Source organism: Miniopterus schreibersii, assembly GCF_964146895.1.
Source record: "Miniopterus schreibersii genome assembly, chromosome: 4".
Classification (NCBI taxonomy): domain Eukaryota; kingdom Metazoa; phylum Chordata; class Mammalia; order Chiroptera; family Miniopteridae; genus Miniopterus; species Miniopterus schreibersii.
This window is the reverse complement of record NC_138105.1, coordinates 68912386-68926644: the sequence shown is the minus strand read 5'-3', so window position 1 is coordinate 68926644 and position 14259 is coordinate 68912386. Positions and strand designations below refer to the sequence as shown.

The window sequence follows — 14259 nt, the reverse complement described above, 5'->3', positions numbered from 1 at the left end:
GAACCAGGTGGGGCACACACCAGATGTTCAGGGGAGGCAGGGCACATACCAGATGTTCAGGGGAAGCAGGTGCCTTGAAAACCAAAGAGGGATCTGGGCTGTGTGTGGTGGGGGGAGATTAGGGGGACATCCATGGGACCCTGACCAGGTCTCCTCTCCATTCTGTCTTCCCCACCCTGTCTCTCCACCTCTCCTGTCTCTCCTGGCCTTTCTCTGTCTCTGTCTCCAATGCTTGTTCCACTATTTAACCTGTTTTCTCCCCTCCCCCCCTCCTTCTCTCTATTGTGACGTCTTTGTACTCCTCTCGTGCCCTGTCTCTGAGTCTTTCTGTCTCTCTCCCTCCTGTGGTCTCTGTCCCCATCTCCCGCGTCCCTCTCCCTGTCTGTCTCGCTCCCTCACCTTTCTCATCTCTCCCGCCCCTGCCTCTCTGCCTGCCTGTCTCTCATTTCTGCCTGGATCTCTCCCTCTCTTCCTCCCTGGTCTCTGCCCTCCATCCCCATCTCTGCTCAGGGTCCCCCCGCGGAGCTGCACCGGCTGCGCCGGCGCCGGCGCTCTGTCCCAGGCCCCAGGGCGCTGGAGGCTCCGGAGGGCGGCCTGGAGGAGGTACTGGCATCTCTCACGTCGCTGAGCCTGGAGCTGGAGCAGCTGCGGCGCCCTCCGGGCACTGCCCAGCGCCCCGGGCTGGTGTGCGACGAGCTGCACCGCAACCACCCGCACCTGCCCGACGGTGAGGCCCCGCCCCGCCCCTCCCCGGGGGGGCGGGGAGCCGCGGGGCCCGCCCTCACCCGCCCCTGGCTCCGCGCAGGGGAATACTGGATCGACCCCAACCAGGGCTGCGCGCGCGACGCTCTCAGGGTTTTCTGCAACTTCACGGCGGGCGGCGAGACCTGCCTCTACCCCGACAAAAAGTCCGAGACCGTGAGTGCCTCGGGGCGTCGGGGGGAGGCGGAGGGGGCTCTGGATGCATCCCACCCCCCCAGCACCCAGGAAGGGCTGTTCCCCCTCCCCGCCCCCAACACACGCACCCGGCTTTGTCCTTCCTTCGAGCAACATTTATTGAGCATCTAGTGTGTGCCAAGTGCTGGGGCCTCAGCAGAGAATTAAAACAACACCACCTGAGCTTTATGGGGCTTGCCTCCTAGGAGGAAGACAGGCACCGAAAGCTAGTAAAGAAATCAGGAATGCTGGCCAACCTTCAGCGCTCTGACAACTTAGATGCACTAACTTACAGAGCCCTAACCACCAGCTGTGCTAGGTCTGTCATCATCCCCCAGACAAGGACACCGAGGCCCAGAGAGGTGACCAGATTACCTATGACAGTCTGGCTCGAGTCCCAGCCCCTAACCACCAGGCTACCCGCCTCCTGACCTACTATCTTATAGGCCCGGTGGGCTCGCTGCCCTCCAGGCTGCAGGCTGGGAGGGGAGATCTCCTGGTCCCCCCGAAATCCTGGGCATCTCCACCAGGGAGCCCTGAGCCTAACAGCCTCGTACACCAAGCCCCAGGCTTAGCAGTGGAGGGCAGGGGGCGAGCAGCACCAGCTCTGGACCAGGGGGTTGAGATTCGAGTCTGTCACCTCAGTGTTTTAATCTGTAAAATGGGGCTCAAGCAGTTATCTACCCCAGAGGGAGGTTGTGCAATCGCAGTACCAATGCACATATCAGGAAATACTGATTAAACACCGACTACGTGCTAATATATCTACCACAGGTAAACACGCAGCCAGCACAGGGCCTATGAAAGTGCATAATCATGGCTTTTTCTTTTGAATCATGCTCTTTTTCTGACACATTATTATTTTTAACTGATCAGAGCCCCAGGTTAGTGGCACTCAGACCTCCAATGTGTGGGGGCTGGAGTGCTGACATCTGCAGCCTGACCCCTCACCAGCTCGCTTCCTCCTGCTCAGAGAGAAGCTGGAGAGGGGAGTGAGGAGGGGTCTTGGTTTGGGTTCCCCACATTTTGGGCAGGTCATTTATTTAGGAGGCAATCCCAGGAGGCAGCAGAAGGGGAGAGGGGGATGTGAGAGGGGTCATGGGAGGCAACTAGTATTGTTAAAATGTCACCATTGGGCACCCAAGGCTCGGTTCCACTGAGGACTTCTGGGAAAACGGGGGGGGGGGGGCGCCTGGAAGTTGTCCATCCTGTGCAAGCTGCTGACCTCTCGGCTGTCTCAGGTGAGGGCTGCCTGGGAGCGGGGCCCTCCCCTTGGGCCTGCCCTGTGCACCAGCCAAGCCCTCTCCCATGGCCAGACAACAGCCCCACAGTCCCGGGTACTTAAGGCCTGCAGCCTTCACTGATGGGAGGGAAATGCAGAAAGGACTTGTGGGCACCTGCTCCTGACCCTCCCTCCCCCCCCAGGTGAAACTGGCCTCCTGGTCCAGGGAAAAGCCGGGAAGCTGGTATAGCACGTTCCGTAGAGGGAGGAAGGTGAGTTGCTGAAGGCCGAGGTGGCAGGTGGTATGAAAAGTCACGAGAACCAGTGTGGGGAGCTGGGAGAGGGGCTCTGAGGGAGAGAGGGAAGGACAGACCCGCTTCTGCCTTGTTGGTGACTTGCAGGCTGGTGGGGGGGGGGGTGAGTGGGGCAGCGTCGGATCTGTGATGGGGAAGCATGGGGCATGGCGGAAACCCAGAGGCAGTGCTGGGAGGACCTGAGGCTCCCTGCGAGCAGTCACAGCTCAGCTGAGGCCTAAAGAATGAGTTAGCAAGTTCAGGAGGACAAGAAGGATTGTGGCAGGGAACAGCATGTGCAAAGGCCCAGAGTCAAGGGAGGGTCTGGTGAATTTAAAGAGGAAAAAGCCACTTGCTCTGCTTTAGAGAGTGCGTGTGAGGGGCAATGTGGTTAGAGAAGAGGCTGGGAGGTAGATGAGGGCTAGGCCCCTCTCCCCAGAAAGACCTGTGGGCAGTAGGGAGCCATTGGATGTGTTTAAGTGAGGGAGGAGCTCAGATCAAAGCTCTGTGTTAGAAAAATGCCTCTGGGGCTGGTGGTGGTGTTGGTGAGACTGGAGGCTGGGAGACCTGGAAGAGAGGGATGCATTGACCCAGGCGAGTGAGGAGGGGGTCCAGGCTGGTGCTGGTGCCACGGGGCAGAGAGGAGGACATGACTTGGAACAGTATCAAAGACGGCAAGTTAATAGGACCCAGTAATGGATGCGCTGCAGGGGAGGGAGGAGACAGGTACGATGCCCAGTTCCTGCCTTGGGGAACATGATGGCCGGTGAGGTTCCGGGATTTGTAAAGATCAGGTTTAAGGGGCATTTCTTGACTTGGTGAAGTTGATATTGTACTGGCCATATAACCAAGGGAACAGACGGACCAAGGAAACAAATAAAGCTGTAGAGTGATGTAAGGGGGTATCTTGGTTTGGATTCCCCCCAAACAGGCCCCGAGACAAAGGTTCAATTGCAAGTAGTCTATCTAGGAGGTGATCCCAGAAAATATCGGTTGGGGGTGCGGAAATAAGCCAGGAGAGAGAAGGAAGTGAAGGATGCGCTGCCCAGCGCAGTCTCAAGCCAGTGATGTGCTAATCACACACTTTATTAACCCAGCATATCCAAAATATTGGCACAGCAATATAAAGATTATGGAGGCAGTTCGCTTTTTTTTTCATACAAGTTCTTCAGAGTCTGGTGCATATTTTACACTCACGGGACACTGTAATCTGGAAGCTAAATGTCACTGAAAATGCTTGATCTGTAGTTGGATTTCACAAGACCTGCAGCGGGAATAGAAGAGCCCCTTCTCAGTGGGTTCCAAACCTAAGCTTTCTGATAACCGGGTGGGGGCTCGGTTACGAGTTATGAATTTAAGTGAAGAATTTGAATGAAATCATTAAATAAAACATGAACATTACACAAGTACAGTTAAGAAAGAAAAAGAAACTTTCTCAGTCTCCCGAGGCACCTTTTAAGCGCTGGGTAGCTCAGGTGCGGAAGGGCGCCCGGGGCGCCCACCCTGCGCCTTGTCCCCCCAGTTCTCCTACGTGGACGCGGACGGGGCGCCGGTGAGCGTGGTGCAGCTGACCTTCCTGAAGCTGCTGAGCGCCACCGCCCGCCAGAGCTTCACCTACACCTGCCAGAACTCGGCCGCCTGGCTGGACGAGGCGGCCGGCGACCACGGCCGCGCCCTGCGCTTCCTCGGCACCAACGGAGAGGAGCTGTCCTTCGGCCACGCGGCCGCCGCCACCGTCGCCGTCCCCTACGACGGCTGCCGGGTAAGGGAGCGGGCGGGGCGGCCCGCGCGGGGCGGGGCGGGAGGGGGGCGCCCTCCGCCGACTCACCCCGTGCGCCCCCTTGGCCAGCTCCGCAAGGGACAGACGAAGACCCTCCTGGAGCTGCGCTCCTCCCGCGTGGGCTTCCTGCCCCTGTGGGACGTGGCGGCCTCCGACTTCGGCCAGACGAACCAGAAGTTTGGGTTTGAACTGGGCCCCGTCTGCTTTAGCAGCTGAGCCCCGGCGGAGGGCGGGGCGCCCAGGGAGCCCCATTCGGGGCGCATTGGTGCTGCGGCTTTGAGGCCACCGTGTTTATCGTCTCCTGTGACTGTGGGGTCCGAGGGAAATCTGCTCGCCATGGCCAAACGATATTCCCTCTCTGCGTCCGGAGGCTGCGGGCTGGGCCCCTGGGGCCGCCCCCCCCGCCCCCTGCTGGCTCTCCCCGCTCCACGCGCGGTCAACCCGCAGCTCCCCGCTCACCCCCGCGCAATGACCTTCTGGTTCCGAGCTGATGGATGCCCCCACCTGCCTTTCCCGTCTCAGGCAGTGCCCCCAACACCCCTTGGTGCTACCCTTCCCCATAGTTAAAGCACTGGACGTCTCCTGACCCCAGGCGGGCCCCTTCATTCACCCCGATTTCCAGGTGGGCTCAGCGGGAGGGAAGAGGGGCTTGGGCGGCCTGAGCGTGAGGTCCCTGCTGCCTCGGCCCAGCTCGGATGCAGGCCCCTCGTCTCGCGCCGCGCCAGGTGGTCTGGGGACCAAGCTGCGGGGAAAATCAGGACCCTAATGGTGCTGCGCTATTTATACCTGGGTCCACATGAAAGGGAAACTCCCCTCTGTTGTATATTTCATCTGCTTCCTCCCTACGGAAGGCTGGGAGGTGATGAAACTCTAGCCTGACCCTACCCCCCCCCCCCCAGGGCATGATTGGCACCTCAAGTCTGAGAATAAACCAGTGAACTGTGTCCCTGTCTGTGTGCTTCCTCTGGCGCTGGCTGTGTCTTTCTTAGGGTCTGGCGCTTGTGTCACCTGAGGTATTGCCACCACCTGTCTTAATTAAGTGTGTCCTCTGGTGGAAGTGACTGGGGGGGGGGAGAACCCAATTATAATGGGACTCACTGGAGATGGTGGGCCTGATTGTTAACTCAGGGAGAGTTGAAAATACATCTCTAATATATCTAGATCTCTAAGAGAGTAGATCTTAACTTTTCTCACCACAAAAAAATAATTATGTGACTTAATACAAGTGTTAGCAAATCATTTTGCAATACATACGTGGGTCAAATCAACACATTGTACACTTAGACTTACATCTTATAGGTTATATATATGTCAATTATATCTCAGTGAAGCTGGAAAAAATGAGAACCCATTAGGAAGGAATCAACCTTGAAAGAAGAAGGAAGGAAGGAAGGAAGGAAGGAAGGAAGGAAGGAAGGAAGGAAGGAAGGAAGGAAGGAAGGAAGGGGGACAGTCAGATTTTTATGTTAGTCTTTATTAGTCCTGGAGACACTGGCTGAGCTGAGGAGATGCATCAAGAGATGAAATGGGATGTGGTTTTGATGTGAGATGAAATCACTAGATGCCAAAGGCCTGGGTGGCAAGTCAGGGGATGAGTTGGGGGTAAAGAGAATTGAGTTAGGAGTTGAGCCTTGAAGTGAGTTTGGGGTTGGCATTTAGGGTCTGAAAATGGGTTGAAGAAGCGTTGATTTGGAGGTTGGTTTGGAGTGAGTTGAATGAGTTTGGGGTTGTGAATTAATGATGGGATCTGTTGAGTTGGAGGTTGGATGGTGAGTGGATTGAGTTAACGGTTTGGAATTAGGTGTTGGGGTAAATTGAATTAGAGTTGATTTGAGAAGTAGGATGAACCGAGTACAGATAAGTAGCAGTTACTATGAGTAAGGGGTGGGCATTGTCAGTTTGGTCAGTCAAGATGGGATCAGTTAAGCTGAGAGATGAGTTTGTGGTGGCATGAATTGGGGGTTAGATGTTGGGTTCAAGTGTTTTTATTTTTTTAATTTTTGATTTTTATTTTTTAAAAACAGATTTATTGAGATGTAATTCAATACCATATAATTCACCCATTTGAAGTAAATGGTTTTTAGTACATTCACAGACTTGTACAACCATCACCACAATCAATTTTAGAACATTTTCATCACCTCAAAAAATGCTATATCCATTAGTAGTCACTCTCCACTCCCCCAGCCTCTCAACAGTAGGCAAGTACTAATCTCTCTGTCTCTATGGATTTGCCTATTTTGGACATTTCATATAAATGGACTGTTACAATATGTTGCCCTTTGTGTCTGGCTTCTTTTGTTTAGCATAATGCTTTCAAGGTTCACGCTACAGTATGCATCAATACTTTGTTCCTTTTGTTGTTGAATAATATTTCATTGTCTGGCTATACCACGTTTTGTCTACCAGTTGATGGAGATTCACCTGTTGATGGAGATTGTTGAGTTAGGAGTGATGGCGGGCATGTGTGTTGAGTTGGGTCAGGTGGGGTTGGATGGGTAGAGGTTGTAGGTTGGGGTGAGTGCTTCCCCCAAACCCAGAGCTTACCCTACTACTCCTGCCACCAGCCCCCTAAGGTCACCTGAATTTATCTGTCTTGGATTTCCTTATTCAATAAATGTCACTAAGAGTCTTACCACCATGAAGAATGTTGCTGTCCAGAGGTTGATTGATGAGTTCATTCACTCATTTATTCATTTGTTTCATTCCATTGAGTGTTTACTCAGTGCCAGGCACTGTTCCAGATGCCAGGGATAGGAGAGCAATGTGGTGTTTGCCCTCAGAATCTCACTCCTGAGGGAGATGATAATACTGTGTAAATGTGATTTCAGGTAGTAGTGGTTGTTGTGAGGAAAATCAAACAAGGTACATGGCTAGAAAGTGATGGGGTGGGTGGCTATTTAAAATAGGGTGGTAAGGAGAGGCTTCATTGAGGAGGTGACATTTGAGCAGAGACATGAAGGATGTGAGGGAAGAGCCATGTGGAGTCTTAAGGAGCCGTAAGGAATTATTCCACACGCAGTGAACTACCCAGAAACCCTCACAGACCCGTGAGGGCTCTTGAGGGGATGCTGTTTCTCTTGGCTGCCTTGTCTCCTGATTTGTTGCGTTTGCTGATTTCTTCGCCCTGTGTTCTCTTCTGTCAACCGAAATGTAGACACGGTCCTGCTTTCCTCTCCCAAACATCTTTCACTCAACACATATGGTAACACCAGTGCTGTAGGTTATTTTCCTCTTCCTGGGCACACCTGAGAACACATTTTCTAGCTTCCCTTGCAGGTAGATTGGGGCCTGGCATGGGTAGCCATAAAACCTCCTCCATAGTCCTCCATGATCTTTCTTCCCATTCCATGGTGACTCCATGGTGACTTTGGAGATCTCATGAGTAAGATGGAGGGTCATATATGAAACTAGAAAGGGACCTGGTTCCCCGAGTTACTACTTGGAGGATGCTACCAAGGAGATCTCCATCAGATATGACCAAGAAATAACTTGTTTTAAGCCCTTGAGATTTATTTTTTTTAAATTCCTCACCTGGGGATATATTTTTCATTGACTCCGAGAGAGAGAGGAAGGGAGAGGGAGAGAGAGAAACATCGATGTGAGAGAAACATCCATTATACGCCCCAACCAGGATCAAACCTGCAACGTGGGGATGTGCCCTCACCAGGAATGGAACCCATGACCTTTTGGTGCATGAGATGATGCTCCAACCAATTGAGCCGCACCAGCCAAGGCTAAGCCCTTGAGGTTTTTAAGAGTTGCTTGTTACAGCAGCTAACATTCATTATCCTGACTAATACAGTGACGGCATCTAACTTTTACTGAACGTCAGCATGTGAGTGTGTATGTGAACGTGGAGGCGTCATTGTAGGACAACCAACAAGTTAACATTGAATATGGAATATCCTTATCCTCAAAAGCGCCCACCATTGTGGATTTGCCACTGGAGGTGTACTGTCCCCAAGTCTGGATTTCCTGCTGTTCTGCTGCCCTTTCTCTCCCATCGCTCCCTCCCTGGTGTCTCTCCTTGCCTACCCTCTTCACCCCCTTCCTCTAAGGCTGTCTACACTCAGATCAAATTTATCTCACCTTCTTGTGAATAACCTGTCACTCAGCCCTTCTTCCTTACAGACCACATCTGCGAGTGCACATGATCCGTGATTAGTTCACCTAACACTATTAATAACGATAATGATGATAATGACCGGGCATGTACATGCCAAACACTGTTCATCAAATGTTTTCCCTGGATGAATGTATTTGTTCCTTCTCGCATCCTTAAAGGAAATTGCTGTTACTGTCCTCATTTTGCGGATAAAGGAACTGAGGAACAGAGAGGTGGAGAAATTTTGCTAAACAAAAATCCATCATCTCCTTTGAGAGAATTTTTTCCTATCCTTTTAAAAAATTACCTCCACCCTGGCTGGGTGGCTCACTTGGTTGGAGCATCGTCCTGCACAAAAAAGCCTTCGGGTTCAATTCCCAGTCAGGACACATCCCCGGTTGGCCAGGGCATGTACGGGAGGCAAGTGATCCATGTCTCTCTCCCTCTCTCTCTCTCCCCCCCTTCTCTCCCTCTAAAAAAAAATTCAATAAACATCTCCTCTGATGAGGATTTTATATATATATATATTACAGCCAATACACAGCCCAGGGTTTGAATGCAGATCAGCTGGCATCAGCTTTTGCAATTCCAACCCACCTTGGTGCAGGTATTTTGGAGGGGAGGTACAATTAATAGTGTAATAAGAACTCTTTAATTAGCTAAAAAGCTCGTTAAAGAATTAGAAATCGGGCGCTGCTAAATTAAAGGGTAATTGACAAAGGTGCGAGGAGGGACTTCTGAATCTCGCAGGCTCGGCTCAGCTCAGCTCTGTGTATTTACTCAGCAGCATTGCTGGCACCCCGGCGGCTGCTGGGAAAGCCCCCAGCTGATTTGCATATTCAGCGGCCATAATTAATCAGGGCTTGTGCTTCCAGCGCAATTTCACCCGCTGTTCTGAGCAGGGAGCTGGGTGAGGCAGCCAGCTTGGGGGCACCTGGGGCTTTATACAGACGCGGTTGTGGGGGAGGGGGTGGAGCAGCAGACTTTGCACACAGCCCCCCCAAGAGCCCAGGGAATCAGACCCTCATCTTGTCTCTCGCTTCCCCCTGCCCTGCCACACACAGCAGCAGGCCACATCCAGCACCCACAGGCAGATGCCTAGGGCCAGACCCATGTTATAACACGCCCTACACTCTCAGCCAGATCAGACACATTGACACGGACAGCAGGCCACACACACAGTTGCACACACCCATTTGTGCCTGGACACACACCCAGAGCCCTTTCACACACATACACACAAACAACTGTGTTCACAAACTCAAACTCAGAGGTGGAGCCACATCTGCAGGGAGACACCCATTGTCACACAGAGACATGCTAGGCATGCAGAGGGACACATAGTCTGGCACAGGGACATGCTGCCAACACATAAGCTACATACACAAACCCAGGTAAACTCCATCATGACCATCTCCAAGATCCCCACACCCTCTCCACACAGTCATTCAGTCATTCATTCAAGAAATATTTATTGGGCACCTACTATGTGCCAGATGCTGTTCTAGGCTCTGGGGAACCAGCAGTGAACAAAACAAAGATCCCTGCCCTGGTGGAATTAACACTCCAGTAGGGCTGACAAGCAGTAAGCAAATACATATAGGGTATGTCAGGTGGTACCATGGAAAAAAAATCAGGCAGTGAGGCAGACGAAAGGCCTCCACCAGGAAGGCATCCTTGAAGCAGCTGCTCAGACGGAGAGAGGGAGGGAGCCGTGTGATGTCTCACACAGCCATGCCCAGGCAGGCGCCACGTAGATTCACAAGGGCAGCTGTGTGGCCTTGTGTCCTGAGTGCCCCATACACCAGAGCTTCCTTTTGAGAGGGTGGGCCTGGACCTCCAAGGTAACAGTGGAAGCACTGGGAAGACAGGGCAAGCTGAGCAGACCAAGGACCATTGACCTTGAGAGGCTGCCCTATTCTTCCTTGATGATGCTCTCATCTCCTTTATATATGCTTACCCCGGGTATATTTCTTATTTTTTAATTTTATTTCTGTGGTTTAAAAAAACAATAACCCCACATGTAACGTAAAGTTTACCATCTTAACCATTTTTAAGTGTCCAGTTCAGTGGTGTTAAGTATATTCATATGGCTGTTCGATAGATTTCTAGAACTTTTTTATCTTGCAAAACTGAACCTCTGTCCCCATCAAACAGAAACTCTCCCCTCTCCCTCCCCCAGCCCCTGGCACCCACCATTCTAATTCCTGTTTCGGTGAAGTTGACTCCTCTAGGGACCTCCTATAAATGGAATTATACAGTATTTGTCTTTTTGTGATTGGCTTATTTCACTTAGCACAATGTCCTCAAGGGCCATCCACTTTGTAGCGTGTGTCAGAATTTCCCTCCCTTATAAGGCTGAATAATATTCCGTTCTATAGATCTACCACACTTGTTTATCTGTTCATCCATTGATGAGCACTTGGGCTGCTTCCAACTCTTGGCTACTGTGAATAGTGCTCCTATGACCCTGCTTTCAATTCTTTTGGATATATATTCCCAGAAGTGGGATTGCTTGATTGAATATATTTCTTTTTAAAAAATTGCTTTCATTGAGGCACACAATATACGATAAAACACACTGATCTCAAGTGCTCTGTTGGATGATTTTTGACAATTGTGTGCACACCCTGAGCAAGAAGTAGACTGTTTACAGCACCCCAGAGAATTCCTCATGCCCCTTTTTATGCCCCTTCCAAGAGCTCTTCTTGGATACATTCCTAGTGTGACAAAACCGAGGAATGAAATATGGAAGGTATCTAGAGGCAGTGCGGTGTAGTGGTTAGAGCCAAGCCATTTGGGCCACGTTTCTTTTTAATTTATTGTTGACAGCATTCTATCCAGATGTCCCCACCCCCCCGCCTTTGCCCCCCTCCACCCAGCTCCTGCCCCACCCAGGCCTTCCCCACTCTATTGTCCATGTCCATGGGCTATACCTATATGCATATATGTTCTTTGGTTAATCTCGTCCCATCCCCCCCCTCCCCCTCCCCTCTGAGAGCTGTCATTCTGTTCCATGCATCCGTGCCTCTGGCACTTGGCCCAAGTTTTAGCCCTCCACTGTGACAGGTGTGACCTTCAACCCTCTGAGCCTCAGCCTTCACAGGTACAAAGTGGGGCGAATAATAGCACCCATAGCATCAGGCTGTGTGAGGGTTCAGTCAGTTGAATTAGATCAAACACTTAGAACAATGTCTGCCATGTGGCAAATGCTGTCGAAGGGTCGCTGTCATTTTGAAAGGCACATGTAGAGAGAACTTGATAATGAACTGTGTGCACCACCCAGCCTAAGAAATGAAGCATCGTGCAGTTAATGCCCTCTGCATACATTTCTGCCATTACACCCCTCTCCTTTCCCCACCGAGGGTAGATAAATGAGTGAAGAATTTTCAAAAAAAAAGTAAATTATGCTAAAATATGCATAAGATAAAATTTACTATTTAACCATTTTTGTGTCCAGTTCAGTGCCGTTAAGTACAGTCCCATTGTTGTAGCCACCACCAGCAGCCGTCCCCAGAACTTTCTCACCCTCCCAAACTGAGACTCTGCCCATTCACACCAGCTCCCCCTCCCTGGGAGCTCCTGGTCCGAGGTTTCTCCATGTTTTCGGCATATGGGGCGGTATCCATGGATGACACACAACATGATTTGGCAAGTTTTAAACCACAACTGGTACGGTATCGAGCATTTTCTTTTGCAACTTGCTGTTATTCAACCGGGTTTTCTGTCTTCTCCATGTAGACACAGGCATTTCTGGTCCTGGCCGGCCTTTGAATGTCTCTTGAAGTGCTTGCCTCAGCACAGTTCTCCGTCCCCCTAGTCATGAGCTTTCGGGGTTTCCATTTGCTCCGCTCACGCATCCCAGCGTGACTGCTGTGCGCAGGATGGTGCCCCTGGGTTTAGAACACATAAGAATGGACATCCTGGGTGGCCGTCCTGAGTCGGATCTTCATGCTGGTTGCCCAGACCTCACTGTGTCCTTTCCTCTTATCATGCTCCTGAGGCTCCCTTTTGGCCCCAGGATGAATCTAGTCCTTCTGTCTGGCAGCTCTGGCCTCCCTTGTCATCATACCTCATGAGGAGACCTAGCCTCCCGCAGTTGTGGCCTCAGGGCCTTTGCATCTGCTCTTCTCTCTGTCCACCGTGCCCTGCTGGCTCTTACTAATCCCTCAGGTCTCAGCTGCAGTGTCATCCCCTGACCCTGAACCCCTCAGGCTAGACCAGGGCCGCCCAATCATACTCAGAGAACCCTGCCCATCCTTGCATGCACCACACTCTTAACTTTCTTTTTTTACTCACCTTAGTACACACTGAGAGAGGAGAGAGAGAGAGAGAGAAAGAGAGAGAGAGAGGTGAGAGAGAAACATTGATCAATTGCTTTCAGTACGTACTCTGACCAGGAATTGAACCCACAACCCAGGTAGGTGCCCTGACCAAAACTGAACAGGGCCACACTCCTAACTTTCCATTACTTGATGACAGAGGCTGCCTTGTTCATAGCCACAGAGTGAGTCCAGGCCGGGCCTGGAGGGAGCACCTGGTCTCTACTTGTGTATGAATGGAGGAGTCCTTGCATCTACCTCCTGGCTGGGGCAGGGGCTGCACAGAGACCTGGGCTCCCATCCCAGCCCACCAATTCCTGGCTGTGTGGCCTCAGGCAAGTGGCTTAACCTTTCTGAGCTACTCACTGTCCTTTCCTGTAAAACCCTTCCCAGGGCTGTTGCAGAGGTTGAAATGAGTGAGCCCCAGTCAGGCCTGGCTCAGGGTAGAACACTCCTGGTAGGAGCTACTGTGGTTCTGAGCCAAGTTCCGGCCCTGTTACCCTGGCCTGGGGCCTTGCTCCTTCCTGGCTTGGCAGAGCCGGGAAGCAACACCAGGTCTCCTTGTCCAGCCAGCTCATCCCTCGAGTCCCAAGCCTGTAATGAGAATCACATGTGCTGGATGCCGGCCCAGCCCCTTCCTTCTGCCTTCCCCTCCTCCCCCAAAGGGGCCCCCTGAGTCATCCTGTTTAGCCTCATTCCCACGCTGCCCTGGCCTGTGATACACATGTCAGAGGGTGTGTCATGTCATGGGTTTCTGTGTGTGTGTGTGTGTGTGTGTGTGTGTGTGTGTGTGTGAACTATCTGTATGTACCGTGTGATTGTGTCTCAGTTGTAGGTGTGTGTGTGTTTCATACAAACTATGTGCTTATGTTGTGTGTCTGTGTGTTTTGCATATGAACAACTTGCCTATTTTGTGTGACTGTCTTTGGGTCTGTGCATGTGTTAAGTACATGTCTGTTTCATGACTCTCCATGTATGCCAGAGGTGGGGAACTCTTTTTCTTTTTCTAAAAAATATATCTTTATTGATTTCAGAGAGAGAAAGGGAGGGGGGGAGAGAGAGAGAAACAGCAGTGATGAGAGAATCATTGACCGGCTGCCTCCTGCAGGCCCCCTACCGGGGATCGAGCTGCAACCTGGGCATGTGCCCATAGCCTGGTGTTGAGTTCTTAGTGGGAGCCCGATGAGTGGGGATGGTTCTCATTAAAGAGATGCAGTGCTGAGTAGGTCATCACAAATAGCCTGGAGTATTATGGCTTCGTGAATGATGAGGTCCTCTCCAGACAGGTCAGGGGAATGAACATTCCAAGCACATATCAATCAAGGTTTCACTGTAGGAAACAAGGACCCAAAACAAGGAACTTTATGCTCACAAAACTGTTGGAAGTCTGGCAGATGGGACTCTAGGCTAAGTCTATAGGATGACTTGCTACAGAACATCACTTCTGAATTGGCCCACCTAGGACCTTCTGTCTCTGTTATTTACAGGAAGGTGGGGAATCACCCTCTGGGAACCACTGACTTCAAAAATACATCACCATAGCCCTAGCGGGTTTGGCTCAGTGGTTAGAGCGTCGGCCTGTGGACTGAAGGTTGGAT

At 51.6% G+C, this 14259-nt stretch overlaps 1 protein-coding gene across 3 annotated transcripts in view; it reads left to right on the top strand.

Moving 5' to 3' along the window:
* COL5A3 (collagen type V alpha 3 chain) overlaps positions 1-5178 on the top strand; it is a 35771-nt gene extending 30593 nt beyond the window's left edge. For all 3 annotated transcript variants that reach the window (XM_081135748.1, XM_081135749.1, XM_081135747.1), the window contains 5 exons: positions 511-727; positions 806-918; positions 2362-2430; positions 3974-4213; positions 4301-5178. In XM_081135748.1, the coding sequence (XP_080991874.1) occupies positions 511-727; positions 806-918; positions 2362-2430; positions 3974-4213; positions 4301-4447 (786 nt within the window). In that variant the 3' untranslated portion in view covers positions 4448-5178. The remainder of the gene's footprint in view (positions 1-510; positions 728-805; positions 919-2361; positions 2431-3973; positions 4214-4300) is intronic.
* Positions 5179-14259: the final 9081 nt, after the last annotated feature.